At 55.8% G+C, this 15,265-nt stretch overlaps 2 protein-coding genes across 6 annotated transcripts; both read right to left on the bottom strand.

The window, feature by feature from the left end:
* Positions 1–43: 43 nt before the first annotated feature.
* On the bottom strand, positions 44–5,933 carry Thap3 (THAP domain containing 3). 4 transcript variants are annotated; one of them, XM_041653035.1, is made up of 4 exons: positions 5,818–5,933; positions 2,396–2,588; positions 968–1,048; positions 44–736 (listed from the first exon to the last, which is right to left on the bottom strand). In XM_041653035.1, the coding sequence occupies exons 1-4, from the start codon at positions 5,889–5,891 to the stop codon at positions 455–457; spliced, it is 630 nt and encodes a 209-aa protein (XP_041508969.1). In that variant the 5' UTR covers positions 5,892–5,933; the 3' UTR covers positions 44–454. The 4 variants fall into 4 exon arrangements, with proteins under 4 accessions (XP_041508969.1, XP_041508968.1, XP_041508971.1 ...); XM_041653034.1 differs by lacking the exon at positions 5,818–5,933 and adding an exon at positions 5,129–5,754; XM_041653037.1 differs by lacking the exon at positions 968–1,048.
* Positions 5,934–6,739: 806 nt separating this feature from the next.
* Phf13 (PHD finger protein 13) lies at positions 6,740–13,119 on the bottom strand. Of its 2 annotated transcripts, none has more exons than XM_041653081.1 (4): positions 12,731–13,119; positions 10,955–11,056; positions 9,353–9,887; positions 6,740–9,018 (listed from the first exon to the last, which is right to left on the bottom strand). In XM_041653081.1, the coding sequence occupies exons 1-4, from the start codon at positions 12,767–12,769 to the stop codon at positions 8,792–8,794; spliced, it is 903 nt and encodes a 300-aa protein (XP_041509015.1). In that variant the 5' UTR covers positions 12,770–13,119; the 3' UTR covers positions 6,740–8,791. The 2 variants fall into 2 exon arrangements, with proteins under 2 accessions (XP_041509015.1, XP_041509014.1); XM_041653080.1 differs by lacking the exon at positions 12,731–13,119 and adding an exon at positions 11,836–12,070.
* Positions 13,120–15,265: the final 2,146 nt, after the last annotated feature.

The raw sequence follows: 15,265 nt of genomic DNA, 5'->3' as shown, positions 1-15,265 counted from the left end.
GTCACTCCTGTATCAGGAAAAAGTGAAAGCAGCAGGCCTTAAATAGAGTTCAAAGAATTTATTCCACATTTACACAGACCAGGCCAGAAAGAGTCGTCAAAAATACAGGCTGGTGCGGGAGACCCTTGCCCTGCCCTCAGAACTCCTCCTCTGGGAAGGTGAGAACGACCCCACAGACTAGCCGTGTTCCTGGAGGTGGACTGCAGGAATGGCCACCTCTCCCTCGGGGAGCTATCTCTGGCAGGGCTGTGACAACTCCTAACATTTGGTCACTGTTACAAGACAGGCCCACAGCTGCCATCCTCAGCCCAGGAGACCCGAGATTGTGCCTCTGGTTCCCCAGCACTTGGGCCCTCCCCTGACGAGGGCATCCTATCTAGCCAGTCTCAAGGTGCCTTGCAGCACCAGTAGTAGGAATGTGCACACTTCCTCACATCCCAGAGCCTCCTCGGGCTCAGTTCTGCTGTGCTGGCCGTCTGACCCGTGGTCCCCGCTGTCCCTCTCTGTAGGCTCGCAGGCGGCTACACGTCCTCCGAAGCAGCAGCCTCTGGGCCCTCAGTCGTTTCCGGAGCCTCTTGTTTTCCTTCAGCGTGAGGAAGAGTTTCTTTTTCAGGGTATCCAAGTCCAAAAGGGCATAGCTGTGATCCGACGGCTGTCCCTGGAAGGGCCGTTCTAACCCCATGGGGCCGGCTGGCAGGCCAGAAGCCTCCATTGCTTCTGTTCTCTCTGGTAAGACCTGAGGACAGAGGTCAGAAGTAAGAGCTGTCCAGGTGTGGCCCTGTGTCCCCAGCAGGAAGGCTTCTGAGCTGGGGTCACAATGCCCCCTACCCTTCTGGTCTAGCTCCAGCCCCATTTCCCCCACTTCCCCTTGTGAAATCCCGACGGTGGTCTTAGGAGAAGCTCTGGTCCTGTCATCTGTTGGGTCCTCTGGGGCATTTCTGAGACCAGCTTGTACCCAGGGTCTTACCTGTTTCACAGGGCCTTCAGTGTCTGGAGGCTGAAACTCTTCCAGTGTGCCGTCCCCACCAGCCCCCACCTCAGGACAGACCTGGATACAGCAGGCAGGCGGAGTCAGGCTGGCTGAGCTGGCAGACACCGGATCCTCAGGCAGCTGCCACTGTCCATCCCTGAGTAATCCCTGCCCGGAGGCTGCAGCCAAGTCCTGCGCATCTGCAGTAAGAGCCTGTCTCCCACCAACTCCCCGGGCTCTAGCCTCTGACCCACTGAGCCTGAGGCCACAGCTTCCTCTGGGAAAGCAAGCATCCTGAACTCAAACCTGACACTCTGCTTTTCTCCAGATACTCTCTCAGCGCTCACTAAACTCAGTGCTGAGTGCACTGCCTGACTGCCCTCCACTGCAACCCTCACAAGAGGCGGCATCTCTCCCTCACCAGCTCTAAGACACAGCCGTGGCTCAGGCAGGACACAGTGGGACCTAACCGAGGCCAGACAGAGGCCTGGTACAGCCACGTCCCCCTGCTCAGCCTGAATCCAGCTGTGCTGACTCTTGCCTGCACTAGGTGTACTCCCCAAATCCTGGGTCAGTGGCACCTGAACAGGTCCCCACAGCTCCAAGGACCTGACTCCTCTGGGTGAACACTGGCCCTACAGTACCCTGTCATCAAAAGGTCATGCAGCTGCTGGCAGCGCACACAGTGGCCATCTGCAGCTTCTTGCCACCAGCTTAGCCTGGGGGCACCGAGGACTGTGAAGTGGACCTGCTCAGATTTCTTCCAGCTTCTGGCCACTGGCCCTGGCTTCCCACCTAAGAGCTGTAACCTCCACCCTATAAACACGGCCTAAAACTTCAGGCTGGAGTTTGTGGCAATCCTCTGGCTTCCACCTCCTAAGTGCTGAGATTACAGGCATGTGCCATCGTACCTGGGTTTCTTATTTATTGTGAGATAGGCTCTCATGTACCTCAGACTGGCCTCAAACCCCAAGGATGACTGACTTCTGATCCTCCTGCTTCCACCTCTGGAATGGCAGGATTGCACACATGCACAGCCACAGCCTAGACTGCAGCGCTGGGGATCTAGATCTAGCCCAGGGCTCCGTGCATGCTAGGCAAGCACCTCTACCAAGGGAACAGCAGCCCCAGGCCCCAGCAAGCACAAATTAGTGCTAAAAGTGTTTGAAATTACTTTTCTTCTCTCTGGGGGGTGGGACAGGGTCTCATGTACCCCAGGCTGGCCTTACCCTCTCACCTCTGGCTCCAAATTATGGGATTACAGGCCTGCACCATAGTTTATGCAATGCAAAGGCTCGAACCCAAGGCCGCTTCCATCCTGGGCCAGTACTCTTACCAGCTGAGCTACACCCCAGCCCCAGCTTCTTTTTAAGCTCCCCATTCAGCACACAGTCCCACTGGCTGGACGTCAGACCAGCACCTTACCTGTGCGGGGTTCTGAAAAGCAAACACGGTGGGCACGGCATTGTGTTTGAGGTTCTTGCGGTTCCCGAAGGCGCTGAAGCACTCAGGTCTGAAGTGCTCAGAACAGATGACCGTGTGTTGCTTGGGCTTGAAGTTGACCCGGCCGATGTTGAGCACCCACTCCTTCAGGAGCTCCGGGCGGCTGAACGGGAACCTATGGGCACAGCATTCCATGATCCAGCCTTAGGAACTCAGTAGTCCACTTTGTTTACCCTAAAATCCGGACACTCGCCAAGGCTGTTATCAGCACATATATGAAACCCAGGATCACGAGCATGGCAAGAGCTCAAGAGAGCTGTATTTCCAAAGCATGTGCCAGCAACTCTCCTTCCTTCACGAGTTCACTGCTGGGGCTTCAGAGATGGCTCAGTGATTAGGAGCACTGAATGCTCTTCCGGAGGACCCCGGGGTTCAAGTCCCAGCAGCCGCATGGCAGCTCACAACTCTCTGTAACTCCAGTTTCAGGAAATCCACCCTCACAGACATGTGCAGGCAAGACACCAATGCACATAAAAGAAAATTTAAAAAAAAAAAAAGTTCACCTCTGACCATGTCTCAATTTCCTGCCAAAACGTGGCAGTGGATAGGACCGAGTCCCTGCCCTTCAGGAGCCTACGTGGCGGACAGCAGCAAAGCAAGCTGAGGTGGACTGTGAGGGCTGCAGCAGCTGACCACAGGAGGTGGCCCTGTGGTCCTTAGCAAGGTGACACCCGAACAGACCCTGCAGCAAGTGGCCTTCACAAAGGACCATGTGACACGAGGCTTTAGATAGGTGTGAGTCTCTGTAGGTTCCAGAGAAGGGAAGGAAAGGCAGCATGTGTCCACCCAGGCTACAGTGAGAACCAGGGCCGAGCAGGAGAAAGTGCTGGAGACGGGGGAACATGCTATGAAAGCAAGACAGTGCTAAGTTAGCGACTCAAGTCTGGGAAGGCTGAGGCAGGAGGACTACTTTGAATTCAAGGACAGCCTGGAGTACCAGAATGACACCTTCTGTCAAAAATAGAACAACTGGCCGGGCGGTGGTGGCGCACGCCTTTAATCCCAGCACTTGGGAGGCAGAGGCAGGCGGATCTTTGTGAGTTCGAGACCAGCCTGGTCTACAAGAGCTAGTTCCAGGACAGGCTCCAAAACCACAGAGAAACCCTGTCTCGAAAAACTAAAAAAAAAAAAAAAAAAATAGAACAACTGCTGGGCGGTAGTGGCGCGAGACTTTAATTCCAGCACTCGGGAGGCAGAGGCAGGTGAGCTCCAAACCAACCTCATCACTTAGCAAGTTCCAGGCCAGTCAAGGACTTTCAAGGTTTGCCTGTGGATCATGAAGCAATGGGAAGGAACTTCGTGTTTGCCATGGAGGACAGGAGGTTTGGGTGAACACAAGTTTGGAATGTTAGGTGTTCAAGGTGCTCTTCGACTGCCCAAGAACAGGCGTGGCAGATGGGCACATGTGCCCGGGGATGTCCCTGCAGAACCTGCCAGCACTCTGGTTCCATGTTGAACACGGCAGCACTCAGTGTGGGAAGTGGGAGGATTCAGCCGAGGAGACTGACAAGGGCGATCTGGGACAGAGGTCAGATGTGTCCTAGGACTCTGGGGGAAAGACCAGTGTGGTCACAAGCTAGTGAGAAGTCAGGTAAGACAAAGGCAAAGCCCAAGCAAGAACTGACGTGGCAGTGCAGGCCTGGAATTCCAGCAGGAAGATCCAGCTTAAAACCAGCCTGGGCGACACAAGACCTCTGCTCTCTCAGAAAAGTAGGAGCAACACCGCCTGAGAGAAAGGTCACACGGGTTAGTAATGAAAGCATGGAACGCACACAGAAGGAAAAAGTCATTAGGAGCCTACCAGTCTATGTGATAACTGTGTTAATAAAAACATTCTAGGCCGGCAGTGGTGGTGCGCACCTTTAATCCCAGCCCTCCGGAGGCAGAGGCAGGCGGATCTCTGCGAGTTCAAGGCCAGCCAGGTCTACAGAGCTAGTTCCAGGGCAGGCGACAGGCTCTAAAACTACAAAGAAACCCTGTTTTGGGGGAAAAAAAAAAAATTAGAGCCAGCAAGATGATTCAGCCGGTGAAGGCACTGGCTGCCAAGTGATGACCTGAGTTTGGTCCCCATGATTTCCATGGTGGGCGAATGAAACCAACTCTAGAAGCTGTCCTATGACTTCCACTCCTGCACTGTGGCATCTGTGCCCACACATAAATAAATAAAACAAAAATTTAAAAACAAAAGGTGGGGGTTAGCGATATGGCTTAGAGCACCAGCTCTTAACTTCAGAGGACCTGGGGTTCAATTCCCAGCACCCACGTGACAGCTTATAACCGCCTGTAACTCCATTTCCAGGGGATTGGACACCTTCACACAGACATACATACATGCAGGCAAAACATGAATGCATATGAAATAAAAATTATTTACGAAAAAAGAAGAAAAAGGCGAGGGTGAATGGAGGTGACTGTCCCTGAGTACACGGCAACATGACCAGGAGACAGAGGTCCCTGGATAACTGCCCATGCAGGCACCAAGAGGCCCTTCATTTGCAGAGCACAATTCTGACACATGTTCAGTGGAGTACTATGCAGAAAAGAACTCAAGTGCAGTGCGCATGCGGGGCAAGGATGACTCTGGCAACAGTGGAAAGAGGGGGGGAGGGAGGGAGGGAGGAAAGGAGAGGGGAGAGGAGAGAGAGAGGCTCAAACCTGGCTCTCCCTGTGGGCAGGTGAGAAGAGACTGGAAGTGGGTGCCAGTGGAGAGTCGTCTGTGGGCTGCCAACTGATGTGTGCATTTTTCCGTGGTAGAAGCATTGAAACAGTGTACTGAGGCCCCGCGGGGGGTGGGGAGCACCCGATGCGGCGCAGGCTGCCAGGCCTCGGTGAACTGCGCCGGAGGCACAGACACTGCTCGAAGCTGGCGCCTTGAAGGGCGCTTCCCTGGAAAGGGCTCCGCACGAGCTGGGCTGAGGGAAGGAGTCCTGGGACTACAGGGCTGAGTACCCACCACCTTCCCACGACTAAAGCCCCTGCGGCCTGGCCATCCTGGAGGGCGCTCATTCCTCCAGACCATGTACCTCCGCCTGGGCCTCCCTCGAGGTGACGCAGGCAGTAAGAGGCCAGTGTAGGGACACAGCCAGACGCCACCCACACGCAGCCTGTTTACACTAAGCACCTAATGCTTCCAGGCAAGATGGGTTAGCCCAAGCCTGCACTAAGAGAGGCTGGCGGGGTTCGGGCTTTGAGGCTGCGGGAACAACCGCTGACGCCCCAGCCGTCCCCTCCCTGCAATCCCGGTCCACCTCGTCCGCACACCCTGGGCCTCCCGGAGCTCCCGCCAGGTGCACTGGGGCCTGTGACTGCTACACAGGGTCGGGTCCCGGCCTCCCATCCCTCACCGGTGGAAGGTGAGCTGCTTCCTGCGGCTGCTGTAGCGGTTGCAGCATTGCCGGGCCGCGCACGACTTCGGCATCCCGGAGATGAGCCCGCTGCCCCTAACAAAGATGGCAGTACGCGGCCCCAGGGGCGGAGCTTGAGGGGCGGGGTCTGCAGGGCTCAGAGGGCTGGGACCTGGCTTGCTCTGCTCCCCGCCTCCAAGAGTTTAAGCCCTATTAACCTTGGAAACCTGTAACAGAGGTGTCAACCCTCAGCTAATATTTTAAAGGTCCCTGAGGTGCTTGTAGGCAGTAGAAGTTGGATCTTTTTAAAAACAGGTGGAGACTGGCTAGCCTGGAACCCATCACATTCCCCTATCAGCCTCCCAGATAAAGGGGGTACCCACGGGAGGTACCCTCTTGGCCATTTCGGGGACAGAAGTCTAGCACTGCAAACTCACCCCTTCTCAGATCCGCCTCTCTCTGCTTACCAAATGCTGGGCTTAAAGGCCTATCACCATGTTGGGACAAGAAAGTTCCAATCCCAAACTTGCAAAGGCTGTGGCTTTGAAGCACAGGTAAATCTGGGGATGGGCACACCACCTTTGGTGGAGACAGAGTGACTGAGGAACAAGCCTTTTTTTTTCCCTTTTCCAAAATAGGGTTTCTCTGTGTAGCTTTGGAGCCTTTTGTGGAACTTGCTCTGTAGACCAGGCTGGCGTCAAACTCAAGATATCCCCCTGCCTCTGCCTAGTGCTCAAGCCTGTCAGTAAGCTACACTGGGTCTAGGAGTTAACTGGGGAAGCAGACCAGGAATCGCCGTCCTTTTCATTGTGCTAAATGCCAAAAACAAGTCAGTTTTGCCAGAGTCACCACCCGGATAAGTGACTGGGAAGACGCAGTGTCCTTCAGCACAGGATAACTCAGGAGACACCAACCTCAAAGTAGCAATATCTTTATTTACAAAATATACAGTTTCACAGAAACAGCTTGCTTTATACACATAAACTTTATAATTACACAGAACCATGTAAACGATGTTGTGTCTGGCCTGGCCAAAGCCAATGGGAGGGGTCTACTTTGGGGGTGACATCTTTCCCTCCCCTCACATCACTAGCATCAACCAGGAGCCCCTAGAAGGGTCATGCCCCGTTTGCATAAAGAAGCTGATGACAGCTGCCCAGCTCAATCTACCCCCAAACCACCCATAGGGACAACTCCCCTTAAAAACACAAAGCAAGCAAACAAATTGAGATGAGTGTCACTGTATCCCAGAGCCATCAAATCTCTGGACACAAACAACAATGGCCTTCCACACCAAACCACAACAAAACCACGTATTCTTAAATGCACTTTAAAAAAAAAAAAAAAAACACCTACTGGAACTTTGGTTCTTCTCAGGGTGAGGATACTGGACAAGTACTGTCATGGGGCAGGTCTTTGGCAAATTCCTCTTAACTTGTCCTGGGTATTTACTCCATTCAGAGCCAGACAATAGCCGGGGGACAAGACTTTCTGGAACAGCTCCTTCACTATAGCAGAGTTCTCCCTAGAGATCTACGCGACCAACTGAGCTTCAGCAATGAGTATGTCTCTGTACTTTAATATGAGCAATAGGACTTTAAAAACAAACAAAAAACTAAGACAATTCCATAAACTGGACAAGCGTGAAAGACACTGAGACCCACCCCTTTCCCTCCCCCCAAGAAGGGCTCTGATTAGCCTCGTTACAGTCTGAGCTCCTTTGGTGTTTAAGATGAAAGCCTGGTGACCCTGCAAAGGTGTTACACAGGGGGAAGAAATGGGACCTACTTGGGTACTCTTCCCTGTCTCATGTCTAACAAGAAACAATACTTAATATACCCACTGCTTTGCCAAACACTGCTGAGAACAAGCATCAGAAGTGCTGAAGAACGAGGACCCCCTGAGAGCCACAGCACTCCCTCTTCGTTCCAGCCCTAAGACCACCAGTGTCCAGGTGTGGGGCAGCCCTCACCCAGACCAGGGCTCTGGGTCACACCTTTCCAACTCCACACACTGTTGCAAGCTGATGTTTCAGCACTAATCCAAACCTGTGCCTTGCCCCAGGAACCCAGCAGGCCAGCCTGTGTGCAGTAAGGGCAGTCCCTGCAGGATGCCCTTGGATTCTTTCTAACCATCATCTAAACCAACAGCACATAGGTCCTGAGGACAGCATCATCTGGGGGCTGCTACTGGAGCAGATGAAGAACAGAGAAACCAAGTGCTTCCACAGAGGGTGGTGCAGGGCACCCTGGGGCACGGACCACCGACAGCATGTAGGAAGACACTGGCCAACACTTTGGACTGTATTGTGCAAAAAAATGGTTTTTTTACATCATGCAAAACAAGAACTGAGTTATGAACACAGGACAACCTCCACCCACAACCCCGCTCTGTGGATAAGTGGGTACATACTGTCCCTTCAACAAACAGTGAAAACCAAAGACTCACTGCTCACCCACCACCAAGGGCTCCTCTTAGGGACACCAGATCTCTAAGGAAGCAACTCCCTAGCCCAGTAAGTACAACTAAGGCAGGGACAATGAGATCACAAAGGGGCAGACAACTTGGACGGCTGCTGTATAGACACTTGTGATAATAGACCAACACTGGAGAATAAACACAGGCCAGGGGAACAGAACAACTCCACTCCCAGGCACAAAGGAGACAGGACTGACAGCTAGAATGGCTCCCAACTGTGGGAACTGGCTAACGATCCTGTGTGCCCGCACTCAGCTCGAGTAGACCTGGTGCTCAGTCTGTCTCCGGTACCGAGAACACAGCTGGAGCAGCAGCTTTGGCCACCATTTTATCTGCTCACTGGCTATGTACAGTTTTATCTGGACAGCTAGTCCTTTGCTTAGGCACCTGAGTGGCAGGGTCTGCCCGCACCAGAGCCGAGAGTTCTGTGCTCAACTAAGGGAGGCCACAGAGCCCAGGCCCTTCCAGTCCCGCCTATCTCCTGGCCAGCTCCAAATCAGTCCAGAAACAGCTTCCGGGAGCCCATTCGGGAACGATTGGAACGTCGGATATCGAACTTGGAGTCCCGGCACTTTTGGCAGACAAACACTTCCGGAACATTGGACTTGCGGATCTTCGCACAGGACAGGTGGATCCAGGTGTGGCACTCGTTACACTCTATCATGGGGCGACCAGCAAAGGGCTTCATGCAGAAACAGGTGACAAGATCCCAGGAATCGTCATCTGGAGGGAAATGAACAGTTGACAAGTGAGAACCCCCTGAGGCCCACCATCTTGCCTGGGAGCCGCACATCCAGCACATGGTGGCCAGAGTGTGGCCACACTCACACCAGCTGCACTAGCTGAGCTGGTGTCTCTCTGAAGGCAGTTACTTCATCCCAAACAGTGCTGAGAGCGGGGGGGGGGGGGGGGGGGGGGGGGGGGGGGGGGGGGGGGGGGTTGCGTCATTTTCACACTCAGGCTTGGACAGAAATCTTGGGCTGTACCCAGGAGCTAACAACTACCTATCTGCCCTTCTACACTTCCTCCCTGATCCCACCCCAGGGAAAGCACTCACCTGAGTCTACCATGATGTCCTCATCGTTGCCAGTGCTGTCTTCATCCCGGAACACCACCTGCTTCCCCTGCCGGACAATAGTCCGTTTCCCTTCAGTTTTTATTTCTTTAACCTGATCAGGTGACACAGCAGCACAAGAGCCACTTGATGGAGTGTCCGAGTCCCAGCCTGAGCAGGGGTCAGCAGAAGCCTGGGGAATATCCTGTATGGTGGGACTGCTGGGGGTCTCTACGTATGGGTCTGCAGCTTCCAGCTTCAGCAAACCCCCTCTGTACCCCTCCTTCACAGGAATGTCGCTGTCCCTCCGCTTCCTCTTCTTCTTCTTCTTCAGCTTGTCTGTCTTCTTCCTGTCCAGCAGGAAGTCACTGGGCTTTGCCCTCTGCAGGAGGGAAGGCTGCAGGTGGCTGAAGCAGCGGTCCGACACCGGCAAGGGCACAGAAGAGGTGATGTCAGAGAAGCCCGTGTCCCAGCCATCACTGTCGATGGTGCCCGCAGTGCTATTGGCGGGACTGGGGCTGCTCCTCAAGGGGAGCTCCTGAAACAGAGCAACAGGGCATGGTTGGTCATCTAAGCAGCCTCCAGGGCTAGGAGCCTCCAAGCAGGTCAGTCCTTCTACACTGAGCAAGCACGACTTGGAACCTGGGCTCAAACCAGCATCAAACTTATATGACCTCATTAGTATTAACGCGCCAGCAGACCAGGACGGCACACCTTCCCTCACTGAGATGTTCCTGCCCAGAGCCAGGACAAAGCTCACAGTCAAGGCTAAGGTACAATTCGGGACTGGAGTGGCAGAGTGCTTGCCTAGCATGCAAGGAAGGGGCCCTGAGTTCTTCCCGCCCTCCAAGATCCTACAGAAACCGCTACTACAATCGCCTTCTCTCAGCTTCAGTCCCCCTGGAGAAGGAAGAGTACACCTCCATTTGTTCTCCCAACAGTCCCAAACTCAGATATCTGCCTGCCTCTGCCTCCTGAATGCTGGGTTAAAGGCATGCCCCATTCCTGGCTCACAACAGGTATTTTTCAATTAAGTGACTTAAGTTAGTTTCAAATTTTTGACCTTCTTTAAAAGCCAAACAAAATAACAGCTGAGCATAGCAGCACAAGCCTTTAAGGGAAGTGGTTCAAGGCCAGCTTGATCTAAAGAGTGAATTCCAGGACAGCTAGGGCTACACAGAAAAACCCTGTCTTGAAAAACCAAAAATAAGTAATAAGTAAATGGAAATCTATTTTTTTTTTTTTTTTTTGGTTTTTCGAGACAGGGTTTCTCTGTGGCTTTGGAGTCTGTCCTGGAACTAGCTCGGTAGACCAGGCTGGTCTCGAACTTGCAGAGATCCGCCTGCCTCTGCCTCCCAAGTGCTGGGATTAAAGGCATGCGCCACCATCGCCCAGCGGAAATCTATTTGTTAAGTCAGTTCTAGAGAAACTTACGAAAGCTTTGGAATCACTTCCCTGTTCCCTGTCTGAACTCATCTAGGTTCCCAAAAACCTGATTCCCGCCAGACTGCTGCCTGAAGCTGGCACCAAGTGCCTCCAGACCCGCTACTGCTAAAGCACCTGTAGCAGGGAGTCAAGGCTGAGGCTCCAAACTGTAATCATTACCTCCTTCGGGTAGGGGATGTAGCCAGCATACGCCAAGACGAAGGTGCAGAATTTGTTGAAGTCTTCAACAGTGCGGCGCCTCTTACAGCTGGGGGAGTACTCCTGTGGAGGGAAACAAAGGGGCTGTGAAGAAAACTCCAGGAGGTGAAGCTGACCAAAACAAAGCAAGCTGCAACTTTTATTGCCAACTCACACAGCACTGCAGAATTTACACTCTAGAAACAAGATAAGGTGAGTTGGGGTCAAGAAACAACAAAGTGTTCTTAAGGTAGAAAGAGGAGTTTTAATATTCTGTGCCAAGAACACTGGGAAACTAGCTAGAAGATAAAAGCTTGTCTAGAGTCCACCTCCTGGCACCCGCCTTATCTGTTTGTCCCTGCAGGCCTATCGGGAGCTCCAACATCGACATTTTTGCTAGAGATTTTCCACTCTGAAAACAAACTGCAGCTGTGGCTCTAAAGAAAAATTAAGTGATTTCAAAAACCAGCTGCTTAATCTCGCCTTGCTCTCCAAACCTGACTCCCTGGAGGCCAAGGCAGGGAGGGGGAGCCCCACTGTCTGCGGCTCGGGGCTCGGAGGAACATCCTCCTCTCCTGGGAGGGGCGGGATGCCTGCCGGACACCCAAATGTTCTTAGAACCCAGTCGGAATGGAGAACGCACCGCTCGCTTTAGGTGCGCACTTACGACTCAGGCAGGATCGGCCAGCTCAGGGGCCGTTCTCAACGGCCGCACAGCACCCACCACAAGAAGGGATTTTTCTCCCGAGAAGGCGGAGCATCCAAGGCCGCGGGAACATTCCCTGCGGTTGCTCCCGCAACTTGTCACCACCCCCACCCGTACTCAGGTGCTCGGCCAGCTGGAAGGGGGACACCGGGCCGACCTCCGAAAGCCTCCAGCGAAAGAGCAGCACTTTCAAACGCGGACCCAACTTGCTCGGGCAGGCCGCTGGCTCCCGCCCCTCGGCCAGCCCCGCAGGCGACAGAGCGGGCCGCGCGCTCCCGGCACTCGGGCGGCCATAGGCCGCGCCACCGGGCCCCAAACTCCGGCAGAACTTTAATTTCGCCCCGGGGGACATCGCGGTGGGGGGGGAGGGGGGTCAGGGCCGCGGACGCGAATGCGGGGCGGTGCCGCGGTGGCCAGGGACCCGCCCTCCCTCCCGGAGCAGATGGCGCGCGCCGCCCGCTCGCCCGCGCAGGCCCCGGAAGGTGCGGGGCCCACCCGTGGGGTGCGGGACGCCCGCGGGACCCGGGGTGGGTGTCCCGGAGCCGCGCAGGCCCCGGCGCCTCCCGCCCGCAGCGGCGACACCGCGGACCGTCCGCGCCCCGCCCCGCCCCCGCCGCACACCCCGCACACCGACCCCGACCCGGCCGGAGGCGCTGCGCGGGGGCCGCTCCCCGGAAGGAGGGGGAGGGGCAGGCGCGGGAGACGGAGTCCGGCTCCCGAGTGCGGACCCCCGGGACGCGGGCGCCGTGGGGGTGGGGCGCGGCCTGGCCGGTGGAGGGGGCGGCAGGACGGCGCGCGTAGCCGTTCCGAGGGGACCGGGCCGCCCCGGGGAGATGGGGAGGGGACCCCCGCGAGCCCCAGTCGGGGCGGCGGGAGGGTGGGCGCGGCGCCCGGGGAGGACCGGCGGGGAGCAGCAGCGCGGGCCCGAGCTGGGGGCGCCGGGCGAACGTGGGGGGAGGGAGGCCGGGCTCGAGACGGCTTCCCGGGGTCCCGCTCGGCCGGGAGCGCAGCCAAGGCCGGGAAGGGGGCGGCGGGGCGAAGCTCGCACTCACCTCGGGGTGAAAAGCGGCGGCGCAGGAGTCGGAGTCCATGTTCCGGGTGGGTGGGTGGGGGGCGGCGGCTGGGGGAGTGCCGAGGCCGGAGTGCGAGAGCGGGCCCGCAGGGCGCTCCGGGCCGGGGGGCTCCGGCACCGAGCAGGGCGAGGGCGGACCCGTCCAGGGAGGGGTCGCCCGGGCTGGAGGTGACGGGGGTGTCGGTGTGTCGCGTCTCAGGCTCGCTGATCCCGGACTGAAGTGTCCACAGCGACCTGAGTGGAGGATGCAGCTCCCACGACCGATGCTGTGGAGAGGCGGGAGAGGCACTGTGGGGGGCGGCGGCGGCGGCGGCGGCGGCGACAGCGAGCGGGAACCCGACCGGCTCCCCGACCTGACGCCCAGTTCGGCTCGTGTCTCGGGAGGGAGGGCGGGAGCGCTGCGAGGGTCGTCGGGAACTGTAGTCCAGGGATGGCTGAACTGCGTCAATGTGGGGGTGTGGCGCCCGCGGCGCGCAGCATTGTGGGCCTCGTAGTCCCGAGCGCGGCGCTACGGCGTCGAGAGGCCGTCTCAAAACTCCAACTCCCAAGAGGCCCTGCGGCCGCGTACGCTAGCGGGGGTGGTGCTGACAGGACTCAGGGAGCCTGAGGAGCGGGGGAGGGGCGGGGGCTCCCACCTCCCGGCTGGTGGGGGAGGGGCGGCAGGCCGCGGGCTGCGCGGGGGCGGGGTCGAGCCAGCGGCCTGGGTCTCGGAGGGCGGTGGCCGGGGCTCCGCTTTCTCCCGTGGGGCCTGGGCTTGGGCCTTTGTGGGGCGGGTGTCCCGGCGGCTAAGGCAGGATGGGGGCGGGCCGCTGACGTCCGCGAGGGCGGAGCGCACTTGTTTTCGCGGCCGCGGGCGTTTAGCTGGAGGTTCCGGGCGAGCCAGGGAGCGAGCGCGGCGTTAGGCCTGGAGGGCCCGCTTGTAGGCACCCGGTGCGAGCAGCTGAAGGTGGGGCCGAACTCCCGGTCCGCTCCTGGCTTCAGGTCGCTTTTTGTTTTTCTCCCCGCTGTCCCAGGGCTGCGGCGACGGGAAACGCTGAGCCTCCGGAGTTAACGCTTTTTCTGGGATCCGAGAGGCGGCGGGTGCGTGGTGCCCACGGCGAGTGTGGGCAATGCACGAAGGCCAGACCGGGCTCTGCTTGTGAGTGTGCAAGGTCGACCCGGAACGCTTAGCGGAGTGCCTTGGTGACGTTACCGTAAGGCTGTTACTGATATTTTAACATTAATAATCGTGTAGAAGGAAAGTACACATTGTTCAGTAATATATTTGGCAACTGTAAAAACTGTCGAAAGAGCGACATAAGATTTTAAATTCGAATGAGAAAACACTGACGCAGGAAAAAGACGAGATTGAGAGAGCCTGTGGAGAGTGACTAGTCAGTGATTATGGCTGTTTCCGTGCTTAAGCGAATCCTCGTGTGAACAGTGGTGAAAAGAATAGGTTTAGCCAGGTGTGGTGACCCCATTACACCCAGCAGGCAGGAGCAGGCGGGACTTGAGGCCGGCTTGGTCTACCTGGCGAATTGCTGGCCAGTTAGGGCTGCATGCATAATGAGACTTTGTGAATGGGAGGGTGGAGGAGGAAGGAGAGAGAAGGAACGAGAAAGGGATACTACATAATTGGAGGCTAGCCTGAGCAATGTGAGACCTTATCAAAAGAACAGAAACGGTGTTGATCTCAGAAACCAGCCTCAGTTCCTTAAGCCTAAATAAAATTTCTATCACAGTGACTTACTCAATAAAAGTAGTTTACTGTTGTTGTTTTTGTTGTGTTATGATTTCTGCAATAATGAAGCCCTGTTGAGGGCTCCCCAGAGGTGATACATTGAAGTAGTGCACAGATGAAATTATTACAAAGAAAACAGGGACTGTGGGCTTAGCCTGTAGGACCTTCAATATGGTCAAATGCAGAATTAGGATATTCCATGATTTTTGTGTCTAGAGCAAATGTCTGGAGATTGACTAGTTTTGCCCATGGTCAGACTCACCTGAAGTAACTTAATTTTTCTTGTATAGTAAAAAGACCTAAGAGTCAGGTGTGGTGTCTAATTCCAGCACTCAGGAGACTGAGGCAGGATTGCTGAAAGTTAAAATCCCTTCCTAGGTTTCAGAGAGATCTAAGGTTGACAGGAACCTATCCATGAAGGTTGGGGGTGGGCCACCTAGCTATAACGTGCAAGACTCTTAAGTTAGGCTCTGGTATCTGGTAGTTCAGAGGTACACCAGCAGCAGTTAGGAGCATATCTTGTTTTTACAGAACCCTGGGGTTCCATTCCCTACAGCACCTGGGTTCTCATAACCCTCCCTAATTCCAGTTCCTGAGACCCTAACAACGCCTTCTGACCCCAGAGGTGACCAAGCACACACACACAGCAGATATACACGCTAGCAAAACACTCCTACATAATCTTAAAAAAAGAGGGCTGGGCAGTAGTGGCACACGCCTTTAATCCCAGCACTTGGGAGGCAGAGGCAGGTGGATCTCAGTGAGTTCGAGGCCAGCCTGATTTACAAAGAG

Source organism: Microtus oregoni, unplaced genomic scaffold (assembly GCF_018167655.1).
Source record: "Microtus oregoni isolate MIOR12 unplaced genomic scaffold, Mior012 000005F_ref0000423, whole genome shotgun sequence".
NCBI classification, from domain to species: Eukaryota; Metazoa; Chordata; class Mammalia; order Rodentia; family Cricetidae; genus Microtus; species Microtus oregoni.
This window is presented reverse-complemented; position numbering and strand designations above follow the sequence as displayed.